The 26,676-nt window shown below is 44.3% G+C and overlaps 1 protein-coding gene across 1 annotated transcript in view; it reads left to right on the top strand.

Moving 5' to 3' along the window:
• The first annotated feature begins 10,495 nt into the window (after positions 1–10,495).
• LOC138493295 (histone H2A.V-like) overlaps positions 10,496–26,676 on the top strand; it is a 282,469-nt gene continuing 266,288 nt past the window's right edge. The window contains exon 1 of the mRNA XM_069620394.1: positions 10,496–10,716. Coding sequence (XP_069476495.1) covers positions 10,660–10,716 — 57 coding nt within the window. The 5' untranslated portion in view covers positions 10,496–10,659. The remainder of the gene's footprint in view (positions 10,717–26,676) is intronic.

The raw sequence follows: 26,676 nt of genomic DNA, 5'->3' as shown, positions 1-26,676 counted from the left end.
AGATAACACAGGAAAAGTAGTTATGCCTGTAGAATTATTAATGATAGCATTTCAACAATTGCATTTTCCTACCCACACTTCTAAACAACACATTGCTGCCGATATCCAGGAAGACTGGTTTGTGCCAAACCTTCAGGAGTATCTCACTAAAATGTCAATCGATTGCACAACCTGCCAAACATTTAATTCCAGAATGACATTGAGAACAATACGTAGCACATTGCCACGCCCCGTAGTGCCTTTCCGTGAGCTGCACATTGATTATGCAGAAATAGGAGAAAGATGCAATGGAGCAAGATGCTTGATTGTGTTGGTGTGTCCCATTTCGTGCTGGGTGCAAGTAGGACCATGCGCTCACCCGGATGCAAAATGTGCAGCAAAATTCTTAGGGAGGGAAGTGTTCCCGCATTGGGGAATATGCAATGTCATAAGATCTGACAATGGAACACATTTTGTAAATTATCTTTTTAAAGAAGTAACAACGCTATTAGGGATACAACACAAGATGTGTACGATTTATCACCCACAAGCTAATGAGGTGGTAGAAAAAATTAACAGCCTTCTCAAGAGTAAGTTGTCAAAACTGTGTCATACATTGAAAAAGAATTGGGTCTATTGCTTGCCTTTGGCCCTCTTCCAGATGTGCACGCAACCCAGCAAGGACCACCACCTGTACCCCCATGAGACTGTGACAGGTAGAAGAATGCAAACTCCCCTGTCACCAGTAAGACGCATGTCAGATGCACATCGGACAGCAACAGTTCTAGGAGAGGAATTCAAAGAATACCTCGCTCAGTTATCAAGGGCAGTATGATGTATTTCAAAACAAATAGCACCACCCTTCACAAGAGAAATTGAAAGTGATACAACAACTGCAGATTCTGACAGTCCAACAAAACCACTCTTGCCCGGCGAACTAGTGTGTGTTTGCAGTTTTGTAAGAAGATGGAACTCACCAAGGTTCCACGGACCATACAAAGTAATATACTGTACCCCTTTAGCAATAAAAGTAAAAGGGCTTAATTATTGGGTGCAACTGTCAGATATCAGGAAAGCGCACGATAGCGTAGCAGCAGAGAGACCGCAGGACAATGAACTAGATTGCGCAGTGCAATGAAATAGTAAGTAGTAAAAGAGCTACTAGTTCAAATATGTATATAAAAGAAAAGATACAGGTGTAAATAAACAATGACTGTATGGTGTAAAATTGTTTTTTCTTTACATGTCTTTTTTCTTTTTTGTCGTTTCATTAATCCCCAACAAGTTTTTGTTTAGTTTCTGCAGGTGACACAATGGTGGAAACAATGCCACTAACTACTGCAACACCCCAGATAAATAGTAATAGGAACAGAATAAGTGACAGAAGAGCTTACAATTATTAATGTGAGTTGTATTTTATAGTAATTATATTTAGTATAGTGATGTTAGCATTCATGATTTTATGGGGGGTGTCTTTTATTATGAATGATAAAAGCCAAGGGGGAGGTAGTGGGGAACTTAATTGAAAAAGGGGCATACTTGTTATAGGATGGTTTCAAGCTAATGTGGAACAATACAATGCTCCTCCATGCTGCTAAGAATATAACCAAAATAACCTCAAGAATGGAAAATGATGTATTAAATGGTAGTACGAAAATGTTTTATGAAAATGCCGCTCTAGAACAACCAGTCTCAATACCACAGCCTAGTGTAACGACCTCATGGTTTGCCCAAATGTAGAACATATTTCCTACAGCTTCATTTCATGAACTGTCAAATACTCCTTATTGGCAGCAAACCACTGACCTCAGTTGAATGGTCAAATCAAAATTATTCCCTTTGTATCGCTCTATGGTGTTTAATGGGAGGAAAACATTGTGTACCTCTAACAAAGTGTGTAAAAGGTCTCTAGGCTGGACAAACACCAGAAGACAAAACAGTAGAAACAAGAGGCAAACGAGACAATATAAAAATGATGCATACAATTGGTTGGGTTTGGATAAAATGGAAGACCTTCGCCATCCAGGGCAATCAAACAAATGGTACTCTGACATGAGTACCACAGGGTGCCAGGCGATGAACGGCAGCTGTTACATCTGCTCCCTGATTCGTCATGCATCAGGAACACCTAAGGTTTTAGTACCTCAAGAAACTCCCATTGTGGAAGCTCAGTGTCTCATCCACCTTGCACTATGTAGGATAAAAGGCACTTTTCAGGCACACACAATACTCATGAAGCTTCTCCCACCTGATTTCAGAATCTGTAAAAAAGGAATGCCACCTGCAAAATGTTTTAAGGAACCCTTCCAGGCGATAGAAGGAACACGATTTGCAGAAAATAAGTGGCAGCAGTCAACATTCATGTGCAAAGGAGAAGGGCTACGTGGCTTGTCCGATAACAGACTAAAATGGATGAATGACACTTGCGCACAGATATGGACTGAGCATGTTTCCAAGTTGACATGGGTCACCACCCTGGAAAAGGAAATACAGATAAACCACAAACAAAAATAGGAACTTTGCTTCCATGCAGAAGGAGATGTACCTATGGGGTCAAACACACATTGCAACAGGACCCTTGTCATTGCTGATCTGAAAAAAGGAACTGCAGTGCTAATGGATCAATATTGGGTGTGCAGCAAACAAGCACACCTACATCTCCCGCCTGCATGGGGTGGTGACTGTGCTTTGGCAACTCTACACTCTGCCCTGCTGGTGCCCCCGAGAAATATATAGTATGGGATGAAATGCAACATGAACTGTCACAAGCACCCTACCAGAAAGATGAACTGTCACAAGCACCGTACCAGAAAGATGAACTATCACCTCTTGTGAATGTGCTAACAGAAAACAAGCTGCAAGAAAACGTGTCGCGAAAAAAGAGATCATCCAACTACATCTCTAAAGACTCTTCTGAGCTCCTAGCACAGATTCCTGCAGAATACAAATTGTTTAATTCAGCCGAGACATTCTTTGCATCATTAATCCCCAGCATCCAGGCCAGCGCAAATGCCAAATGGCTTCAAATAGTGCGCTGGGAGCTCATACAACTGGCAAATGACACTGAAGAAGGGATCAACATCATCAAGGTGGAGCTGAGAGCACTGAGACTAATGGCAATGCAGAATCGGTACGTGATTGACCTGCTCACAGCCATGGAAGGAGGTGTTCGCTGGAAAATCGGTAGTGCATGTTGCACATTTATGCCTTCGTCTGACGCAGAAAATGGGACCCTCTCACATGGGATAAAGGCAGCACATGATCTAGGAGTGTGGATGAAGAAAGAAGGTGGTGTGCAACTGACAGACTGGTTCACCTCTGCATTTGAGTGGGTTCCATCTTGGCTTGGGACTGTAATGAAGATGCTGATTCCTTTCGTGGTCTTCCTGCTGTTAATCTAATGTGCATGCCAATTAGGTATCCGGTGCTGTGCCAAAACAATTCTTAATAGTGCAATGATGATGGTGACCATTGGAAGCCAGAAAGGGACTGACAGAGATCAGCCGGTTATGCAGGATGCACAGGTGCAGACTGGGGAGAGCAATGAGCCTAAATTTCATATGGTGGCCATATACAATACTGGGGACATAATTGACAACCTATATCACATGACCACTAAAGAGCTAGAAGATTTGGTAAATCACAGGGAAGTATGGGTGGATTTAGCTGGGGATGGAGACTGTATATATATGTCATGTACTCCTGGAGAATATTCCCAGAGGGGAGAAAGCCTAAGAAATGTCTGCCGAACCTGGATACCATTAAAGGGTAGCCCGGCCTGGGAAGAAGCAGAAAGAGTGGCAGAGGAAGGTTGAAGAGATGGAACTAAATATTCGTTACATTCGAAGTAACGAAAGGGGGGAATTTTGGGGGAGAGGAGGTATCTTCCACCCCCCCTGCACCATTCCCGCACCAGGTAAATGTTGTGTGAGCTAAGGGGCGAGACATCCCCACCCCTCCTGTACTTATTCGCATCTCCTTCTCTTGATAGAAGTGTATAAATGCCATGTTAAGGCTTGTAGTCTACTCCATTTTGTGTTTTTCCAAACAGCATCTTTTTCTAGGCCCTCTAACCCTCTGCCGAAATGTAGTAAGAGTAAAGGCATCGACTATATCAAATATAGGGAATGTCCAATAAAGTGTGATATATTCAAAAGATAGCTGAGTAAAATTTCAATCAGTAAAAGTTGCCTAGCAATCTTTCCTCTAAGCCAGGAATGCCCCTGGTCACACAGGAGTGGAGTTCAAGACCTACGTCAAGCTCCCGAGCCAGCTCATCCAGAACTATCTATAGGCTTGACAGCAGTGATTTGACTAAGTCCAAAATTAACTATTGTTTTGTCTCTAGTTCATTCCACCGAAAATGGACTCCAACTTAAGGATGCATAGCACAGCTCACTATTGCAATGGCTTATTTTCATTGCTACAGTAGCCTTGCCTATAGTGCAAGCTCTAGCGCTAGTTTGAGGGCAAGGTTTTGTGGAGGTGTGCATGTCGTGTAAAATGCAAACTCTGAAGCAATCAAAATTCCCAGATTGATATCTGTTTCCTCTGGGCCTTACTTGAACCCATGAAGCATCCCATGAAGTGCCTGGGTAGCTCATGCTAAAATGGCCTATCCCATGACAAGAGTACTTGTGTCTTCCTGGGTCTGCAGCTTGACAGAACTACAAGGAAAATGCCAGCTGTGCTGCAACACTCAGTATCCTTCAATGCGTCCCACTTTTATTTACTGATCCAAATAGGTCCACACCACACTGCTCCTTCCTAAAGCTTTTTAACAGAAAAAACACTTGTTCAAGTGCCCTTCATTTGTGGCTTAAATGTGATTCCTGGAGGCCTACAGAAGATTTGTATGCATCCTCAGCATGCTACTAGGCAGTAACGGAAAAAGGGAAGAAAGGTTTTGCTTGAATAACTAGGTTTTGAGGGACCTTGAGAAACAGTAGTGATTTTTAGCCTGGCATATAAAGGGAAATCAGGAGATCTAGAGGAGGACCCCATGCACAGTGACACCTTTGGGAGTAAATTGATGAATAGCAGACATCTGACATCTCAGTGGCATCTAGTATTAGAACTTGCTGAAGTTGAAAGGGGCCCAAGTCCATATAACACACAGTGAATGATGCAGAGGGTATTGAAGAGGACTGGTAGCCATTCAAGGGCTCTCAATGCCTGGGAGGTATCGTCTCTCAGTTAGATGTGGGTGAAAAGGTGGGAACCAGCAGCCTGTATTTGTTGCAGCTGTTTATTTAAGATAGCCTGGTGGCCCATGCAAAGGCTTTAATAATAATCAATGAGAGGATATGATTGCTGATAGTGACTATACAAGAAAAGATTAGGAAGGGTAGGATTTTGTGCTTGAGTTTTAAGTGATGGAAGCAACGTCCAATGGAGGAGTATGGTAAAGCAAAAAATAGGTCATTGGCAGAGGTAGCTGCGTTGGGAGAAATGTCAAAGGAGGATCAATTGCAAGTTTCCAGAGGTTATATTATGTTATGTTAATTGGATCATGTGACCTGGAAATACGAGACAAGGCCAGTACTTCATGCTGTCCCTCTTTGCATTGAAGCTGGAGGCTTCTATTAAACATGGTTTGGCATGTTAGGTCAGCCAATTAAAGGTCCATGTGTTTTGTTCTTTCCTGAAGGTTACATTTTCCTCTGTTGTGCGTATTCCATTGTGAAGGGAGTTCCAGAGTTTAGTTGAGATGTTTGAAAAATCTTATCCGTCATATTTCATTTTCAAGTATTGTTTGGGCTCAAGAACTCAGTGTTCTTTTTGGCTTGTAGATGGAGATTTATTATTGCTGGAATCCTGCTCCTTGGCTGTAAACTGCTCTGTAAACAATGCAGAGCTTTTTTTTAAATAGATTCTTTTCTTGACTGGTAACCAGTGTAGGAATTTTGACGCTGGTGTGTTGTGTTCTGTCTTGTTGAGTCTTAGAGGGATTATTGCTAGTGTACTCTGGATCCATTACAATTTTTTGGTGAGGTCAGGTATTTCAAGATTTGTTGGCATAGTCTATTCTTGACATGACGAGAACGATAATGACAAGTGTTCTGTGTGGGAAGGTGAGAAATGGTCAAATCCACTTGATTGTACGTAGGTGGAAGAAGCATTTCCTTACTACTGTGTTGACTTGAGGCTCCAGTGTTAGGTTGTTCACCATCATAATTCTGAAATTTGTAACTACTTTGGATGCTTCAGGTCTGATTTCCATTTAATTAGACCATGGTATAAGCTGTTGCATAGCAAAGCTATTCAGTGTGATCATGATTTAGGGTTTGTCTGGTCGTTGTTGCTCATACATGCATTCATTTGTGAGAGGCAATTGACAAGCGTTTGGTCTGTGTCCTTGCTGGTATTGATTCTGTAGATGATTTGAGTATCATCTGCATAGTTGTGGCATGTGAATCTGTGTCCCTTGATGAATTTTATGAGTGTGGTCGTGTAAATGTTGAAGAGTAGTGGGGAGAGGGATGAGCCTTGTGCAGCCCCGTGAGGCGAGTGTGTGTGATGTTGAGCTGAAAGGTGGAAGCAAGGTGGTTTCTGTTCGTTCTGTCAGAAATAATTTAATCCACTCTAACTTTAGGTTGCTTATCCCTATTTCTTGTATCCCTTTGATGAGAGTTGGTTGTGTCAAAATCTGCTGAAAGGTCTAATAATATCATGGCAGGAGTGTTATTGGAGTCTGAGTTCATTTTTAGGTCCCAGAGGAAAAATAGTGCTGATTCCGTTCCTCTCATAGGCCTGAAACCGACTTGTGCCTGGTGCAGTAGGTGTTTGGTTCCCACGTGTGTCATGATTTGTCCATCTATGTAAGTTTCTAGCAGAGGTTTGTGTGATCTTTAAAGGTAATGCTATTGGCTTTAGCAGTGTTCAATTTAAGCCACTTTTCATCCTGTCATGGATGGCAATTAAGAAAGGGCTGAAAGATGTAGAAAGAAGACAATTTTTCTCCCATCTGAGTAGACTTTTTGTGTGGCAAGAGTAGAAGTAAACCAAATGATTTGGTGATGTCAGGTAGGGCCATAAGAAGAAATTGAGCAGGATGAGAGGGAGAAGGTTCACAAGTAATTCTGCTGCGGTTGGGAGATGAGGAGGACGAAGGGAAACAGGGGAGCTGCTTGTTTGTGGTCATTTGGAAAGACAGAGAAGCAGTCAAAGTAACATCCTTTTAAGTTACCGTTGGTGTGAAGGTGGATAAGCAGTCTACAGTGAGAAATGGAGTGGTCTCAGAGAGTCACTGCTAGACACTATATTCATTGGAAATGGGCAGAAGGTTCGCCTACAGCAGGGTTAGGATTTCTCCCGGCCTGATATTTGTGGAAAATGACATTACTTACAAGTTGGGAACTTAATGAAGTGACACTTCTTTTCCAGTAAACCGGTGATTGATGGGGGTGCAGAGAAGGGCCTAAAGGTGTTAGGGTTGGTAGGATCGAGTGAAGGCTTCTTGAGAAAAGTGTTTACAATAACAGAGCTGTGGTAGACTCTAATGTCTTAAGGATCTTGACTGGGTAAGGGTTGAGGGGACCCAGTGCATTTGATGGAGATAAGTTTGTCACACTGTAAGTGGGAGAGCAGTAAAAAGAAAGCGTAATAGGAAGCAGAACAGATTGTGGGTTATATTTGGAGCAGCAGGGAAGTGCAGCATCTAAGTCAGAGAAGGGGTTGCATATCTTGGTGATCTTTTCGTTGATAAAGTAGATAGTTGGCCAGAACCAACCTGTGAAGGAGAGATAGGCAAGTGGGATGATTTAGTGTTGGCTAGTTCAGTCAGTGCAGAGAATGTCCAAACTATGTGCATTTTTGGCTCAGTTTCGGCTTACTGACATTTGTTTGAACATTTTTACTTTGTATGATCTTTTTTCCTTATCCCCTAACAATTCATAGATTCTGCAGATATTGCTTTTAAGATTTCTGATCCTCCTCATTTGTTTGTGATTTGCCCATAAACCTACCTCTACACTCACTAAACCTCCACCAACACCCCCCCCCACCCCCACCTACCCACAACAAGCTCCCTTCCTAAGGTTAATGCCCTGTTCCTTGGCTGCCACCTGCAGATTTGGAACTCTCCCTTGTCTTTATTGGGACCCAGCTCCTGCTCACGCAACCATAAATGCTACAACTCCTTGCCAGGTGCTGTATCACTTAAGAGCACGCTGAAACACTTTCTGTGAGAATTGTATGTATGTATCCCTTTTGGAATACCTTTTAGGCCAAACCCTTTATCAGAACTCTACTCATTACTGTCTACCTCTGCCAGAAAACAGAAATGTACAAGGAGTAAGGTATCACTTTACCTCATATTCGTGGGGCCTACTCCAAAGCCCATGCACCGAAAAAACAGTGTCCACTCACCAAGGCGTTTTAGGCTGGAGACTGCATCATTTTATTATCTGAACTCCCCTTTCCTATACCCTTGAGTAGGAGACCAGATATATGATAGGAAACACACCTTCTCCAAATCCATTACTTATGTGGACCTCTGCAGAGGTATGAATGGTGATGCTTGAGAGATCTGATCGTCGTTCTATCCCAGCATCTTCCAGAACCTTCCAGCTGCAGATTACCTCGGAGGCACACCTACTTACTCTCCAGCCACCCTAACCAGGACGGACATTGAAAAGATGGGTTCCTGGCCAAAGATAACTGACATCTTGGGATGTACTAGTGACTTCTTTAATCTGTTCCATGTACATTACATCAAGTTCATCAGGTCAAGTTCATAAAGCAGGAACTTCATAGGGACAACAATCACCGGCATCCTCTCTCAGGGAGTCTCATTTTCCAACTCCCACTCACAGAACACACTCATACAACAACATTCTTTCAGCCTGCATTCTCTGTCACTCACTCCAATATTCCATGCATTCTACCCAGGGTCCAGGGATGGCTTAGTCACTACAGACATGTCTTCATTTATAGACACATCCCTGCATTCCAGCAGCTTCTGTATTTTTACATCTTCTGCTGCTAAGAGCCTTGAATAACATCCACAGAGCAACTTCAACAGGACCTCTTTAGGAGGTGCTACCCAGGTATCCATAAATCAGACCAATACTAAATGCCTTTTGGAAACCATGTAAATGGAAACCACTCTGACCCCCTAGTCCCCCCACCAGGAGTAGCTGTGCTTTCGTCAATTAAAACTCTAGAAAACATACACCCAGGCTGTCACGCATTCAGTCAAATTCCTCTTGGTGAAGACTCTACACAAGAGTGACTAGTATTACCTTGTGATTATTATGACACTATGGGCCTCATTACGAGTCTGACGGTAGGGGGTTAACGGGCCGGTAGAGATGCCGGCCCCGTTAACCCCCTACCGCCTCATTACGAGGTCGCCTCGCGAGACCCGGTAAGGACACCTGGTAAAACCAGGTGTCCTTAGCGGGTCCCACAAGCAGACCAGGATGCAAACAACAGGCCCGTTATTGACGGGCCCGTTGTTTGCTTCCTCCCCATTCCCATTGAGCCCTATGGTGGCTCGAATGGGAATGGGGATGGACTGGGTCCGGGTTCCCTGAATGGGGAAATACCGGGCCCTCCAAGGTCGGAATGGCCCGGTATTTCCCCATTCAGGGAACCCGGCCCCGGTACCCGGAATGGGGGTAGCCATGCCGCAAATAGCAGCATGGCGACCTCGCCCAATATCTTATAAGTCAGTTTGTTTTTTGAAAGCTGTGCCCTTTTTGAGGTAGACTGTAGTGTATTGCAATGTACATTCTAAGATAATGGGTCATTACAAGTATGGAGGTAGCCATGCTGCTTTTAGCGGCATGGCTATCCCAATACCGGGTACTGGGTACCGGTTCCAGGAATAGGGAATTACCAGGCAATTCCAACCTTGGAGGGCACGGTAATTCCCCTTCCCATTCCCTGGACCCAGTACATCCCCATTCCCATTTGAGCCCCCATAGGGCTCAATGGGAATGGGGAGGATGCTAACAACGGGTCCGTTAATAATGGGCCCGTTGTTAGCATCCTGGTCTGCTAGCAGGTCCCGCTAAGGATGCCTGGTCTGACCAGGCGTTCCAGAGCGGGACCCGCTGCAGACCTCGCAATGGGGCAGCCCGTAATGAACGGTGCCGGACCCTTACTGGCACCGTTCATTACGGGACCACCCTCGTTGTAATGAGGCCCAATGTATGTACCGTTTAACATGCAGTATTGCCTGGAAGCAAATTCTCTTATTGTTCCTTTAAAACAATTAAGTACATTCTGCATTCATTTGTACACTTTCACAATTTCTAGTGCAGGGTTTTCAGGTTTCTTCTGAGAGATGCATCTGATTTGATGTCGGTCAGTTAAAACTGCTCACAGTGTTGATCTCAAATTCATTTTTATATCTGTGGTTTAACACCTGGCACATACAAAGAAGTGAACCCGATAAAGAGTGCACTGGAAGGAATTTGAAGACTGGTTATGTTTCTTTTGATTATGGTTCTGATGTCACAGAAGCTGTTTGGGTGTAATTGTGACATCGCAGCCATCTAGAATGGCATTTCCATCCATGTTGCTCATTCTAGAGGTTGTGTTCCAGCAATCCCATCTGCTCTGACCCTTGAAACACGTTTGTCTTCTCAGTGAAGTTTTCTTTGTGTCTGCGTGCTACAAGAGAGTGGCCTCTACTAGCCCCCGTGGCAAACTCTAAAGTCCCACATCAGAATGACGGCCACCATCAAACGTTGGGGAAAGGTTCTTTATGGCACGTTGACATCGAAGGTAAGGTAGGCCATTTTTAATGAGATGTTGGCCCAGTGTAGCTTATGCTTAGCTGTAGAGATATATAACTCTATATACCACCTAGGTATAGGAAATAGGGGTATAATGAATGACTCAATGCAACAATTCTTGAAGCCTCGAATTGAACACTGAACACTCTTCAATATCAGTATCGAGTGTAGTTTGTTCAGTGCAGTTGAAACATGTTCTTTTTGTATTCCCTCATCAGAATGTGAGCAGCTGCATAATCTATCCACCAAAGGCCTTTCACTGATTTTTAGGAAGGCCCAGGAAGAATAGAACCGGTTCTATAATATGAACAAAAAGACAATGTGGGATTTTCCCCAGGGTGCTGTGTGAGAGTTACAGAGGGGTGAACGTTTGATGCAGGAATGTGAGATGAAATAATTAGGAAGGGACCACTACACATATCTCTACAGCACGAAGGTAACCCAGGGTCTGTGACTGATGCTAGAGGGCATATTGAAATGCATATAGAGTCTATCCAAAGATCCATTCTCCAAAGTGTTGGGTTCTCACAAATGTCTACCATCTCTACTTTTGCTGGCTCCAATTTTATCTTTGGTCTGCATCCAGCAATGATAGGCTATTCATGGACCTGCTGCAACTTTGATAACAAAAGGCTGTGCTCGAACAACATTTCATGCACTGTGCGAGCCAAACAGAAGCATGGGTGTGCTCTGAAATGTTTTGCACACACCTTAGTGGAAACATTTTCTAGGGTCGTAAAACATTTCTATTGAGTTGGTCGAATTCTTAATAGGTTGGGGTTGCTTTTTCATCCTTTCATCATGCTCCGAATATCAAAATCCTCACTACATCAGGACAAAGTGCATTTTGTCAAATTGGGTTTGTGTAACTTCAACTGCATACAAACTGTACCTGCTAAAAACAATGAAAAATATGATCCAGTGTTCTCCATTACAGGACTAGCCTTCGCTGATTTGAGGATTGCTGCCAGGACACTTGTGGTCTAACTATCTTACTGTCATTATTTAGAGGTTACTCAGCGGCCTCTCAGTATGCAGTGGAACCCCAACATGTTAAACAGAGTTCCATTCTAGAGTGGCCAGTGCTACAAGAATAGATGGTGCAAGTGTCCACAGGTGCCTGCTGCCCTGTGGGATTGATGCTGTTATCTGTATTCAAAGAATAACATGTTCCAGTTCTTGGAGCCTGGTGCAACCCCAACATTATAGTGGTTATGAGGAACCTGTTAATACGAGCACGGGGGAGTGGCCTTCTGCGACCTGTGACATATGTAGCAGTAGAAGTCATGAAGAGGCATCTTGCCAGGGTGGAATGCTGGCTGAGGTGAGGCACACACATTGCCAGCAGTGGCAGGTGGATTTGGCCACTCTGAAATGGCCTGCTGTCATTAGGCCCTTATGCAAGCAGGAACTGTTGTTGGGAGCTAGCGGGTGTATGGAGAGCAAAACCCGTCCTTGGCATGCGCAATGCTAAGAACGCTGACAGGACAAGCACATTGTGGCGCACCCATCCTGCCAGAGATGTGAATGCATACAGATAGGTCTGTGTTATGTTATGTTTATTCTAGCTCGTGGAACTCCGCTTCCACGAGCCCAGTGTTCCAGCCCCATCCTGACCGAACTTTCCCACCTTCCCGTTCTTTTTGGTTGCTGTGGTCCGACCTCTGGGGGCCGCGGAATAAAGCTCCTGAATCCATCGTATGCCTCGCCTCTTTATTACAATTGGCGACGAGAAGGTGAACCGGCCCTCGGAGCGCAGCGGACTGCCTCAGCTGCCAGCCTCGTCCCGTCTCCGTTTGCCGCCCCCGTACACATACGGCCGCGCCCCTCCCCGATTCCGGGTAGAGGGCGGCGCAGACACAGGCGGCCGCGCCCCTCCCCGATCCCGGGTAGAGGGCGGCGCAGCCGCAGAGCAGGTACCCTGTCCCAGCAAGCAAGTTACGATTTAATTGGGGCACCAGACACCTCATCACGCGCCATCACGCCCACGCGCAGCACAAATGAAAAAAAAAAGGAAAGGACCGCAAAGCGTGCATCACATGCAGCCATTTTGTTGTCCCTGTTGCCATAGTGACATTACCGCAGCCATTTTGTTGTTCCTGTTGTCATAGTGACAACGTTATCAAGCATTTCTCGTTCCTCCACAGCCACTAAACAAATCCTTGTCGACACAAAAGCCCTCATCTGCTTTTAATAAAGACCAAGAGCAGATACTCAAACCAGATTCTTGATAAAAAAAAAAACTATTCCACAAAAGAAGACAACAAATAACGCCTTCTCTTACCCAGTGACTTTTGCAATCCAGAGACACACAAAAAGAAAAACAGATTCTTGATCAAAAAAAAAAATATATATTTTTTTTTCCTTCCCAGCCTGCCTCTTAACATAGTTTTCAGCACAGTTTTAACACAGCTTCACATCTCCCATCATGCAAAACATCCCCCATCCGGCCCCATCCGGCCAAATTTCTCCCGTGCCCTGGGACACCAGCCTCTCCCTGGGAACAATGGATCGATGGGTTCCACATCTACCTGAGAGCCATTGGGGGCAACAAATTCAACGATGACCTCAAGGAAGCGACACTATTGAACTGCATAGGAGCAGAGGCACTAAGACTGTTTAGGGCACTACCAGAACCAGACGACGTTGGAGGTGATGGCAAACACAACCACAAATTCGACACGGCCTTAGCCAAGCTCACCAAACATTTTGGTAACAAGACCAACATTGTACTAGAGAGGTACAAGTTCTTTACCAGGAAGCAACAAAAGAGTGAGTTGATCGACTCTTACATTGCATCCTTGAGAGTACTGATGTCAACGTGTGAATTCACTGGCGTCAGCGATGAGTATCTGAGGGACCAGCTTGTCCTCAATGTAGCGGATCCTCGTATTCAGCAGAAACTATGGCAGATGAAGAATCCCTCCCTGGACCAAGCCATAGAGACAGCAAGGAGCTTGGAGTTTGGTGACCACTGCCTGAAGGAGAGACTCGCCCAAAAGGATTGTGTTGAGGTGAAATCCGTTGAAACCAATCCAGAGGCTGACAACAATGATAATTTGCTCACCTTGGTCAGGAAGGCTCCAGCCTTCCGAGGCTCAAGAACCAATTCCAGGAGAGGAAAGGGTCCTTCCAATGACTTCAGGGACCCTGCCCATTGCCAACGATGTGGATGGTTCAAACACGAAGACCCTGAGAAGACGTGTCCCGCAAATAATGCTGAGTGTTACAAGTGTGGCCACCGCAGACATTTCGCCAAGGTTTGCAACAGTAACAGGGGTAGAACAACCAGACCTCCCAGATACAATAGAGGCCCGTCTATCAGATCTGCCTCGGTGAGATACATAGAAGATGACCCCAGTTACGATAACATGCTGCTCATCGACCGAGACTCCCCTCCAATACAAATACTCACCATCACTTCCTCACGTGACGCCAAGGGCCCGTGGGTCGACATGTATGTAGATGGGACGCTTCTTCAAGTAATGGTAGATACAGGTTCCCCCTATACAATGGTAGATGTCCAAACATTTTTGGGAACTCTCTCTAGGAAGATACAGGACCTACGCTGCACGCCAATAAAGGCCACAGGTTATGGCAAGACTCCTATCGAAATAATTGGGTATACCTGGGTCACACTCAAATTTTTTGAGCGAGAGACATATTGTAAACTCTTCGTGGCCAAAAATGGCTCTTCAGTTGTTGGTTGGGAGGAGCAAGCTGCCTTACGAATAAAGATCCACCCTGGAGAAGAAGTTCCAGTCCTGAGTGTGCTGAGCGACACCGATGCTACAACCAGCTTGGAGCCCACCAACATAAAGTCCACTTTAGCCAAGATGTTTCCAAAGGTATTCAACAACAAGGTGGGACTCCTCCGAGGCTTTCAACATAAGATAGTTTTGAAGAAGGACGCCGTTCCTGTAGCCCATCGTGTTCGTGGAATCCCCTTTGGCACCAAAGACGCCTTGAGGAAAGAGCTCACCCGACTTTGTGAGGAAAACATCATCCAACCCATTGAGAGTTCCGAGTGGCTCGCACCAATTTTCCTTGTCGGCAAACCAGACAATTCGATAAGGATGTGTGTTGACCTACGTGACTTGAACAAGAACATATGGGTGGACAGACACCCTCTCCCTAACATATCAGAACTCCTCCGAACCATGAAACCGGCCAAATACTTCAGCACCCTCGACCTCTCGTCGGCATACCATCAGATTGCATTGGAGGAGAACTCAAAAAATCTCACTTCCTTTGTGACACCTCGGGGGGCATTCATGTTTAATAAGATGCCTTTTGGCCTCGCATCAGCCGCAGCTGTTTTTCAACGGTTAATGTCGCACCTGTTTGGAGGTCTCGACGGTGTCCACTGTTTTCAGGACGACATACTCATATCTGCCGAAAACGAAAGAGAACATGATGCCAAGCTTATGTGTGTCCTCCAAGTAATTCAAAAAAGTGGACTCACCCTCAAATTGGAAAAGTGCAACATAAAATGCAGCCAAGTATCCTATCTTGGCCACTCCATAAACGCTGAGGGAATCAGCCCCAAGAAAAAACTCATGGATGTCATAATAAACATCGCCGAACCCGAAAATAAGGATCAACTCAGGAGTTTTCTCGGCATGACCGAATATTACTCAAAGTTTGTAAACGACTATGCCAACAAGACGAAACACATGAGGAACCTCTTAAAGAAAGCCACCAAGTTTGTATGGTCCTCGGAATGTAAGAAGGAGTTTGAGGAAGTCAAGTGCGACATTAATAAGGCTCCTGCTCTAGCAATGTTCGACTGTAAGGCAAAGACCATCATCTCCGTCGATGCCAGCAAATATGGACTTGGTGGTGTCCTGGAACAACAGCAAAAGGGAAACATTGTGACCATTGCCTTTGCCTCAAGAGTCTTGCGAGGCGCTGAACTAAATTATTCAACGATAGAGAGAGAAGCCCTGGGGGTGAAATGGATTTTACAACATTTCAGGAACTTAATATGGGGCTTACCTATACTACTCAAAACTGATCACAAACCGTTAGTAAACATCCTTCAATCTAAGACACCACACCTCATTTCGCCAAGAATCAGGCGTTGGTTTCTCGATATCATGCAATACAACCTCCAAGTCTGCTACACTCCCGGCTCATCAAATGGAGTAGCAGATTGCCTCTCTAGACTCTCTACCAACCAGGAAGAAGAGACCTATCAACCTCAGGAAGACATCATAGCTACTATCAATCCTGCCATTTCCAAAGAAGATTGGCTGAACATCACCAACAATGACACAGAACAACAAGAAATGAGAAAAGCCATAATTAATGACTGGATCAAACCAAACCACATCCTAACAGACTTCATACCGTTCAAGGACGAAATAAGTATGAATGAAAAACACATATTCAGAGGAGACAAACTAATTCCACCTGTAATGCTCAGAGAGAAACTACTTGAACTAGCCCATGAAGGTCATTTGGGAAGAAGTTTGACGAAAAATAGACTGAGGAGCAATTACTGGTGGCCGCACATGTGGAAAGAAGCAGAAGAAACTGTAAAAAGTTGCGTCGCATGTGCCTCGAGCGACAAATCAATAAATTGTAAGGAAGACCCCTCTCCAAATCATAGAACCACCCAAGGAAGTCTGGTCAAAAGTTGCTATAGACATTATGGGCCCCTTCGAGAACATTGAAAGTGAGAAAATATATATAATAGTGCTCGTAGATTATACCTCGAAGTGGACTGAATGGGGAATAGCTGAAACAAACGTGTCATCCAAGAAAGTAACACAATTCCTGACAGAAATATTCAACAGAGAAGGGGATCCCAAGGAACTGGTCTCAGACAACGGATCCCAGTTTATATCGTCTGAATTTCAAGAATTCCTGAAGCACAGATGCATCAAACATCTAACAACATCCCTATACCATCCTATATCAAATGGATTGGTGGACAGGATGAACAGACTTGTAAAGAGCATAATACAACTGGCCATCGCCAAAACTCTCCCATGGAGAGAAACCCTCAAGGAAGCCTTGTGTGCGTACAGAACAACACCACACACCACCACTAACATCGAGCCATTTACCCTGATGCGTGGTAGAGCCGCAACCAATCGTCTAAGACCAGCTTGGATATTCATGAATGGTGGAGAAGTGAAGATTGACATGGATAAAATCCGGAAGAGGACAACTGAGAAACAGACAAAATACAAAACACATTACGACTCCAAAAATGCAGTAAAAGAAATGCGAGTGCAAGCAGGAGACTGGGTCTGCGTCAAAGAACCAAAAAAAACATCCAAGTCCGAAAGTAAGTTCAGACCTCCACAGAAGGTCATCCAATGTCACGGCAAATCCGTCACACTTGATGATGGAAAGAAGTGGTCAGGAGACGACATAGTAAAGATAACAATAGACGTTCACAGACCGAGTGCCTCCAAGCACACACCATTGGGAAATCCATCAGAGTCAAATCCTCCTTCCACAGGAGCATCTCAAATTAGCCAACGTGAAGACAACAGCTCCCACATGGACACTGAGAAAAACCTCAACAGCAGACTATCGAAGAGGAATCGGAAGATCATACAAAACTTCAATCAAGACTTCTTATATTATTAACAGTTTCCATATGTACACCCCCTTTCTCTTCCCCCTCTCCCCCTCCCCCATTCTGTTTTCCTAACAGCGGAGATGTTATGTTATGTTTATTCTAGCTCGTGGAACTCCGCTTCCACGAGCCCAGTGTTCCAGCCCCATCCTGACCGAACTTTCCCACCTTCCTGTTCTTTTCGGTTGCTGTGGTCCGACCTCTGGAATAAAGCTCCTGAATCCATCGTATGCCTCGCCTCTTTATTACAGTCTGCACCGTTCTGCAGCAGTAATCAAGGATATTGACAGTGTAAATGAGCATAGGTGCTGCAGAACAGCCAGGTCCGCAATGCGCTACAGCAGTGAGCAGAAGCATATTTACTCTGTGACACATATATACATTTTGAGCAAGTGAATTGTATATGAAGCACATCCAAATGGCTAATTTACTCTTCAAGCAGAAACTTTCTGTACATTGAAAGGAAGATAGTAATAACGCTTAGGACAAATTTGCATTTGGTGGTGCAGAACTGGTGGAGACAAGAACCTCAAGAGAATTGGTATATGCGTAAATAGCAGAGCTACAGACTTGCATTGGGGAACTGGCCCAATCCTGTGGATATGAAAACTGGTCCTGAACTGAGAAAGTACCACCCTTTTGACTATGCCTTGCAAGATGTGGAAAAGGTCTTGTTTGAAGCAAAGTTACACAGAAATGTCGCATGGGATTATGCCATGGAAGAAAAGAGTGAGAACGGGTGGAGAACACTTGGTTACCAAGCAAGTTACCAGTGAGTGTGGAGTAGAATCTACAAAGACAACTGTATTACCACATTGGCTACTTGTGCAGGACTGGGTGAAAGGAAAGTGTCCTTGTTAATGGACTTTGTGTGTACAGTGGTGTGAAAAACCAGAGGTTAACAGAGTGGTCCTGCAAGGTGAAAGCGCACATTCGAAAGCCTCTGTGAAATGTTCTGAATTGATTGGGAACCAAAGACAAGAAAGTAATCATGAACCCAAAAGAAAGTTGAATGAGTGAAAAGCAAATTATGTGAACTTTGAATATGCCACGAGGGCAAAGTATATAAGCTTTGAAAGAGGGCTAGAAGGCAAATTAAAGAAAATAAGAAATTACAAATACCAAGAAGTATTGGTGTTACATATGAATTTTGGAAAAGGCCAAGAAGGCAAACCGAGGAGAATAGGAAACTGCAAGTACCAAGGGGCATTGGTGTCGTAAGAGAAGGAAGATTGTGGATTGTAGAATTACTGAAAGAGAGGTTGAAGTGGTCATGCAGAGGTCTATGTAAAATCCTTGCAGTTTCGAAAGTCTTTGACAGTGAAAAGACCCCTGGGACAAAACGTGGGGAAGGGAACCCCCACGAAGAGAAAGACAGGCTCGAGCCAGACAGAGGGAAGCCTGCAGAACCTTGTGATCAAGTGAAAGGTGAAAGGCATACTGTGTCCCCTGGCAGAGGGAAGCCTGTGCAGAACTGTGTGATAAAGTGAAAGGTAAAAGAAAGGCTCGAGCCAGACAGAGGGAAGCCTGTCCAGTAAAGGTTAAAAGTGGAACTGTATATTTCGGACAAGGCAGACGAAGCCTAAGGAAGTGATTGAACTACCAGAAGCTTGAAGCCCAAGCCTGAACTGTTAAATTGTGCCAGTAACCCAAAGTGTGCGAGACTGAAAGAATTGTGCCATCCACCTATACTTTTTAGGAAACTTTCTAGACCCTGGTGTGCTGAACGTGGGGAAGGGAGTTGTCATTTAAAGTCTGACTGGGACTGTTTCCTCATTTATTTAATGGTCAAGATTACTCCCATTCTAGAGTAAGGGCCAGTTAGGAATTTTACCAACCCAACCAAATTACCAAATAAAGGTTTTCGAAACCTGGATCCATTGTGTCTGTGTCTACTATTGATACCATGCCTTCCTTACAGTGGCCACAAACATTTCGAAAATGTACCTGACTTTAGCAGAGAAGAAGCCAAATGGCTGAAATTACACACTAAATGTGTCTGAAGAAATTAGACAAGCATTGTGAAGCCAAAGTAAGCATCTTTCTTGAACGCTATCATTTTAGCATGAGGGTGCCAGAAGAGGGAGAAACCATGGAAATGTATATCACTGCTTTGAAGGTCTAGCTTTCAAATGCAACTTTGGTTTACAGTTAGGTGAAGTAAAGAAGGCATGGTATCGAAGTAAAGACAGACGGAAGTGATCACAGTTCGAGGGGGTTTATTAAACTGTATAATGGGTGAGATAAACGCCTAATCTAAACCTATATCTAAGATGGGAGCAAGCTACGACAATCAAATAATAATAATACTCAGTCCTAGTGGTGTCTTAGTCAAATAAAAACAGCCTATACTACAAAACCTATTGCCAATCCTTACCGCTATGTTACAAAATAGTGTGGGATAATGTTCACAAGAAAAGAAAGAAGTGTTCTCAAAATGATAAGTCAGGATGGTTTAGCTGGGGTCTCCCCCACGTTTTTATCACAGGACTGGAGCAGAGCACACTCCTGGGCCTCTCCGGCACAAGCTTACAGTTCCTTTCCAAATTATCAGGACCTTCTGTGGCCAATTCTCTATCACACAAAGTCTCTTGCCTCAGAGGGTCTGATGTGTCACATACAACAAAACAAACGTTCTTCTTGTTACTCTTCACATTGGGCAATTACTCTCCGCCCCTTGGATCCCCCTCAGCTGGGCTCTGATCCTTCTTTCAACAACAGCCTCCCTCAGTCGGGTTCACTACAGCCTTTCCTTCAAAATATCATCATGTGTAATATTCTACAGTCTCAATGTCTTTTTAAACAATCTTTCACTGTGGACATCCCTCGGTCGGGTTATCTCTTGTCAACACACTGTTCACGGGTGTATTATGGTTCATCCCGATTCACAGCCATCCCTCAGCTGGGTTCACATTTGCCAGAATAACATAGTTCATTTTACTTTAACTTTTACTTTCCATAGTGCAGGATTCACTTCCCTTAGCCTTTCTCCTGGCATCCCTCTGTTGGGTCCACATTGCCATTCTAACACAGTTCATGATTCTATCATCTCATCAGAAAAGCAGGGGTCCCTTCCCCTAGCTTTATTTCGGCATCCCCCAGTCGGGTTCACACTTGTCTTAGTTTGCAATTTCACAGTTCACAAGAACGTTCATTCTAGACCCCTTAGGTTATCTTCTTACCTATGTCGGGGTCTCAGCCCCCAGGCAGGCTTTACACAGTTTTACAGTTACAATGTTCTCAGGGGTATTACTGGTCACCCTTATTCATATGCATCCCTCAGTCGGGTAACACAGTTCACTTTATTTCCTTAACGTGTCAAAGACTTTCAACTGTACAAGGGTTTTTTGCTTGACACTTGAATAACCAATTTGACATCTCCCCCGGCCTCTCCTAGGGCCTCTTGGTATTTGTAGTTTCCATAAAAGGGGACCAGCCAGAGTCTTTCCAAGGAGCCCCCACAAGGCACCAGACCACTCTGCAGATGGTCCTTCACTGCGTTTTCAAAGTTATTTGTTCATATATTGTTGCCATTTTCAACCTTGGGCCCAATACAGTCCGTTTTACTTATCAGCTTTCTCCGACTCACCAGCTGTGCTGAACACATTAGCGTTTCTTGTCTCTGGAGTCAAGGATGGTACTGTGGTCGCAAGCCCCGTCTCCCGCCTTGGCTATCAGTGCGGGAGGGCCGTGTGTACCGTTGACATCTGTCACACCACACGCCAGCTGTAGTTACTGGTCTTCTGATTCCTTTCACGGAGGCTTCGCAGGTCTGGGTTGAAAAGGGCAAGGGCACTTCCCGCCTTGCCGTCCTTTCAGGTCTCGCTGCCTTTCTCCTCCATTTGAACTGCTGTCTTGGAATGGCTGCCCCCTCGTGCGTTTGGCCTTGCTCAAAGGGAAGGGAAAGGCTGTCAGGTGTGAGTAGTTATTGTCAATTGCCTGTCTCTGCCTGCCCCTTGTGTTGGGACATGTCAAGTAAATGGCTCTGGTGTTAGTCCGTTGTCTTTCATGGTGTAAGAAAGTGTTAGTGTTGAAAAAAGCGGCGGGGAAGCTTCTAAATATCCTACGGGGTAGGATGGGCAAAAGGTGGTATAGGGAAGGGGTACCACGTCTCACCCTTCGGTGTCCCATTTCCACTCCCCAAAGACCCCTCATCCAGGCGATCCTCCCCCACTGCTCCATCCCCAGGAACTGGATCCAGTAACAAAGGCCGTGTCCTGGTCACCTGGATGACAGATCTCCAAGGACTAGCGGCTGGGATACCTTCAGGTTTCTTACAGTGAGCGGTTGCAAGATCAATTCTCTCACTGAGTATTTAGCCTCAGTGTCAGTGATTGCTCATGATGCATGATCCACCACCTTTGTTTCCCCGTTTATCTTCTGTGACACCACCACTCCTAGTCCTCTCATACTAGCATCTGCAGTTATTATTGTAGGTTCATTTATTCTGAACCCTCCCAGTTCAGTTGCATTCCATATCTTTTCTTTCACTAGCTCTACCGCTTTTTCACATTCTTTACTTCATTCAAATGCAACATCTTTACTTAGTAATGTACGTAGAGGCAGTGTGATCTCTGCAAAATGTTTCACAAACATATAATATTCGGCTAAGCATAAGAATGATCTGACTTCATCCTTACTTCACAGTGTGGGAGACTCTCTGATGGGCTTCAGAGCATCCATTTTTGATTTATACTCTTCTACTTTACATATGTAATCTCCCAAGTACTCCACCTTATCTGCTTTAAACTTATACTTTGTTGGCTCAATTGTTAAACATGTTTTCCTTCAGCTTACTTAAAACTAGATGTAGTCTTCCATCATGTTCTACTCCTCCCTTTCCACACTAGCAATTCCCTTTAACACGTGGCTCATAGCTTTTTGAAACACTGCAGCCAATGGTGCCAATCCAAGCAGCATCCAATGATATCTGAACAACCTAAAAGGTGTAAGGAATTAAGTCAGATGTTTGCTAGCTTCTGTTAACATGATCTGATGATAGGCAGTTGTTAAATACAGTGTTGCAAAGGTGCCTGGCCCACTGATGCAGCTCAGCATATCTGTAATGATACGTGAAGGCAATTTGTACACCACAATGTTTTATTCACATTCCTGAGCTATACACATTTGGATATTGCCCGTCTTCTTCTTTACAACAACAGTCATGCTTAACCGTAGCATGGAACTCTGTTATCCATAGCAGATAACAGTTGGTTCAGTTATCTGCTCTTTCACCAAGCGCTCTAGCTCCTTTTACACCTAATCATTTTGTGCTAGCAGGACATGATTTTAATGATTTTACGAGCATACCCCTTGTGACAGCCAATCTTTTTAATAAACACCTCTGGGTACACTTCCTGCACCTTGCCCTCTTTTGGACAAATGCTTGTTATTAGAGGTTTCTTTCTTGTGGGTTCCAACCTTATGTCCAACACTGCTTGGTCTGTTCACCCTAACATCTCTACTCCTTTTCTTGTTACCTATGTCTTGATGGTGGAAAGTCTGTTCTTACATTCTACTAAGGCCTGAAAATTGCCTAAAAATGTGATGCACAAGCCTTCACAGCCACCTACGTTTTGAATGTCCAACTTCGTCAACTATTCTTTGAACGCCATTTCCTTTAGTTGTCTCCATTTTTCTCTGGTGATAATCGTTTACAAGGAACAACTGTCCACTATGACTGATACCGGAAAAGCCTCTCTGAGGACTATACAACTTGGGCATTTCATATGGTTGTATACTTCTGTCACTCTTCTTATTGCCATCACAGGTTCTTCATCTTATGTTTCTCTTTGAATCGTAGAAAATGTTTTTTTCTTTTGACAGACGGCTGTAAAATTATACCTCAGATTCTAAAACGGGGTCTAAAACAAGGATGCCCATTGGCGGCAGAACTCTACAACCTGTACACATCAGCCATTGAGGAATCCTTTGATCTCATACGTTGCTTTCCACCGAAGATCGCAAGGATTCCAATAGGGTGTTACGCTCACCTGGCTCCCACAGGGGCGTCGATCGGATCCGGGCAGCTGCGGTCTCCTCCAACGTGATGCGTAGTGCAGAGATGACAGACTGGACTGGGCCGCCTAATCTCGTCTGCTTGACCCATAGAAGTATTCTCCTGCAAGTGGAGAAAGGGATTTAGCCACCCGTGAATTCTAGTGATGGCACCCCACTGTTCTCCCCACTAATCACCTCCGATATTCCCTTTCAGTAATCTCACCTTATGTTTTTGAATGATGAGCTCTCCATCCTGTGTGGAATGCAGGGGCGCATAGATACCAGTTACTTCACTGGTTCAAAGGCGTTGGAAGAGTTCCGGATGAATATTGACTCTGAGGTTCCTGGCGAGGACCCGTAAGTACAAAGTTCAAAGAGTTCAATATGTCCTATGTTCACTCTTGTTCCAATCCCTTCTTGTGTTGCAGATGGGTCCAAGAGTGGATTGTCTTGTGGCAGCGGATGGCGTTTAGGTAAGAGTCTGTATTACCCAACACTGTCTGGTAAAAGATGCGTGTATATAACTTGTTGTTTTCTCTCTCCTTACAGGTGCGGCGTAAGAAGATGCGGCGTGTTAAAGAATACTGCCTCCAGTGGTAAATCAGGTAAGTCTATGGTGGTAAAAAGAAATTGTATTTGTTGGCTCTCTCGGCTCACCTTGTTATTTCTTTTGTCCCCTAGATGCTGGAGTTCGGCGAAGAAAATGATGGAGGCAGCGCCAAATCGAAAGATGGTGTGAGAACTGGTGAGTATGGCGCGGCGCTGCAGCTGGCGATGCGACGAGTACAGAAATAATGTCCTTTCCAAGTTCGAAGACGTGATGGATCCGGAATCAGGTGAGGAATTAAATAATGTTCGTGTTCTAACCTTTACTTCTTCTTTCCTCTTTTTCTAGGAGCTCTGGATTTGAGGCGGGCGTGGCAGAAGACTAGATGCTGACTGCAGGCACGGTGAGCGTTACGCTGCTGATGCAGAATAACGCGAAGCGTGAGCTGCTGTTGGGGCATGGTTTAAATAGCCTTCAAAGTAGTCCCAGGTAAGAAGTTCTCCCAGAACCACGCCCGAGTAAAAAATAGTCCCTGAAGTAAAGTAGTCCCATTCAGGCCTCACGTTGGCTTGGATTCATTGCAGCATGGTCTGCATGAGGTAAGTAGTGCATATGAGCCTGGTGCCTATGGTGCCAGGACTGATTTCTTCTATGAGCCTGGTGCCTATGGCGCCAGGACTGTACCCAGACATCTATTAGGATGGGGTCGGGTCTTTTGGCTAGTCTTGTCCCGGGTTGAACTGGTTTTAGAAGTGAAACATGAAAGACAGGACGAATCCGCATATTAGAAGGTAATTCCAATTTGACGGCCACCGGATTGATAATGGCCTTAATAGTGTAAGGTCCCAAATATCTAGGATTAAAAGTCTGAGTCCCTTTTAGAGGTATGTGTTTTGTAGCCAGCCAAACTTTATCCCCAATCTGGTATTGTGGAGCATCACTTCTATGTTGATCAGCATTTTTCTTGTATTTCTCTTTCGCTAGTTTCAAATGTTCCGTTGCCTCCTTAAAGGCTTGTGTAATTGTAGAGTGCAGATGATTCACTGCAGGCATTTCTAAATGTTGAGGCGAATCGAGTTCTGAGGTTCAAGGATGATGTCCATATATGGTATAAAAGGGGCTTTGTCCGGTTCCTGAATGTACAGAGTTATTGTATGCGTATTTGGAAATGCATAAAATATCCTTCCAATTGCTTTCGGTTTGGTGTGGCATGCAACGCAGGTATTGTTCAAGAGTCTGGTTTGTCCTCTCCGTCTGACCATTGGTCTGGGGATGGTGACTGGTTGATAACCTCACGTCGATTTGCGCTAATTGACAACATTTCTTCCAAAACTGCGAAATGAATTGACTACCTCGGTCAGAGACCAATACAGAAGGAAATCCATGTATTCGAACAATGTTTTCGAGAAATTCCTTTGCCAAAATTGAAGCGGAAGGTAATCCCTTCAAAGGAATAAAGTGGGCCATCTTGGAAAAAAGATCCACAATAACTAGAATGGTGTTAAATCCATTACATGGAGGTAGATCAATGATAAAGTCTAAAGACAAAGTGTGCCATGGTGTAGGTGGAATATCCAAAGGTTGTAAAAGACCAGCTGGTTTTTACTTCTGACTTTTGATTTGGGCGTAGATACCACAAGATAGCACAAATGACTTTACGTCTTTTTGCCAGGTGGGCCACCAGAATTGTCTTTTAATTTTAGCTTCAGTTTTTGCGATACCTGAGTGTCCTTCCATCAGAGCATCATGATAATTGGAGATAACTAGTTCATGTAGTTCCTTGTGTGGTAGAAATAGACGCCCTTGATAGTAAGGTAGGTCATTGATGACTGAATAATCTTGGCCTTTCTTTACCCAGTCCTGCAGGGCTGCTGGATCGAAAAGTTGTTGGATTTTTAAATGAATATCTTCTAAAGTCTGTAGAGTAGTTAGGCCAAGAATTCTTTGTTCTGAAATTATAGGCACCGGTTCCGGGTTTGAATATGTTTCTTCCATCCTTATTCGAGATAAGGCATCTGCCTTGCCGTTTTTACCACCTGGTCGATAAGTGATCACGAAATCGAATTCGGCAAAGAATAATGCCCATCGAAGTTGACGCGATGATTGGGCCTTGGCTGTTTTCAAATATTGCAAATTCCTGTGATCGGTGAATACAGTGATGGTATGCCTGGCACCGAGAGAAGATAATGCCGCCAAGCCTTGAAGGCAGATTTGATGGCTAACAACTCTTTATCGGTAACCGCATAGTTTAACTCGGGTGCCGAGAACTTTCTTGACCAGAATGCTACTGGATGAAGTTGACCGGTTTCAGGATCCTTCTGGGACAGGACAGCTCCCATGGCTAAACTGGATGCATCGGTTTCAACTATGTATGGAAGCTCGGGGCGTGGGTGCTTTAAGACAGGTGCAGACATGAATTTCAATTTTTGCTCTTGGAAGGCTCTTTCAGCCTCTTCGGTCCACAAGAAGCGTTTGTTTTTACGCAAAAGTGCAGTGATGGGGTGTACAATATGTGAGAATTCAGGAATAAATCTGTGATAGAAATTAGCAAATCCAAGCATGCTTTGTACCCCTTTAACTGAACTGGGTGAAGGCCACTTGAGAATTGCGTCCACCTTTCGAGAGTCCATTCGAACTCCTTTTGGAGTCAGGATAAATCCAAGGAATTCAACCTCTGTAGAATGAAAAACACATTTTTCCAATTTTGCGTATAACTTATGCTGGCGTAGTTTCTCAAGGACTGCACGAACGTGCTTAACATGGTCCTATTCTGAAGAGGAGTACACTAGAATATCATCTATATATAT

Source organism: Ambystoma mexicanum, chromosome 10 (assembly GCF_040938575.1).
Source record: "Ambystoma mexicanum isolate Mex_15411 chromosome 10, UKY_AmexF1_1, whole genome shotgun sequence".
NCBI lineage: Eukaryota > Metazoa > Chordata > Amphibia > Caudata > Ambystomatidae > Ambystoma > Ambystoma mexicanum.
The sequence above is the reverse complement of the archived record's forward strand: the minus strand, read 5'-3'. Positions and strand labels throughout refer to the sequence as shown.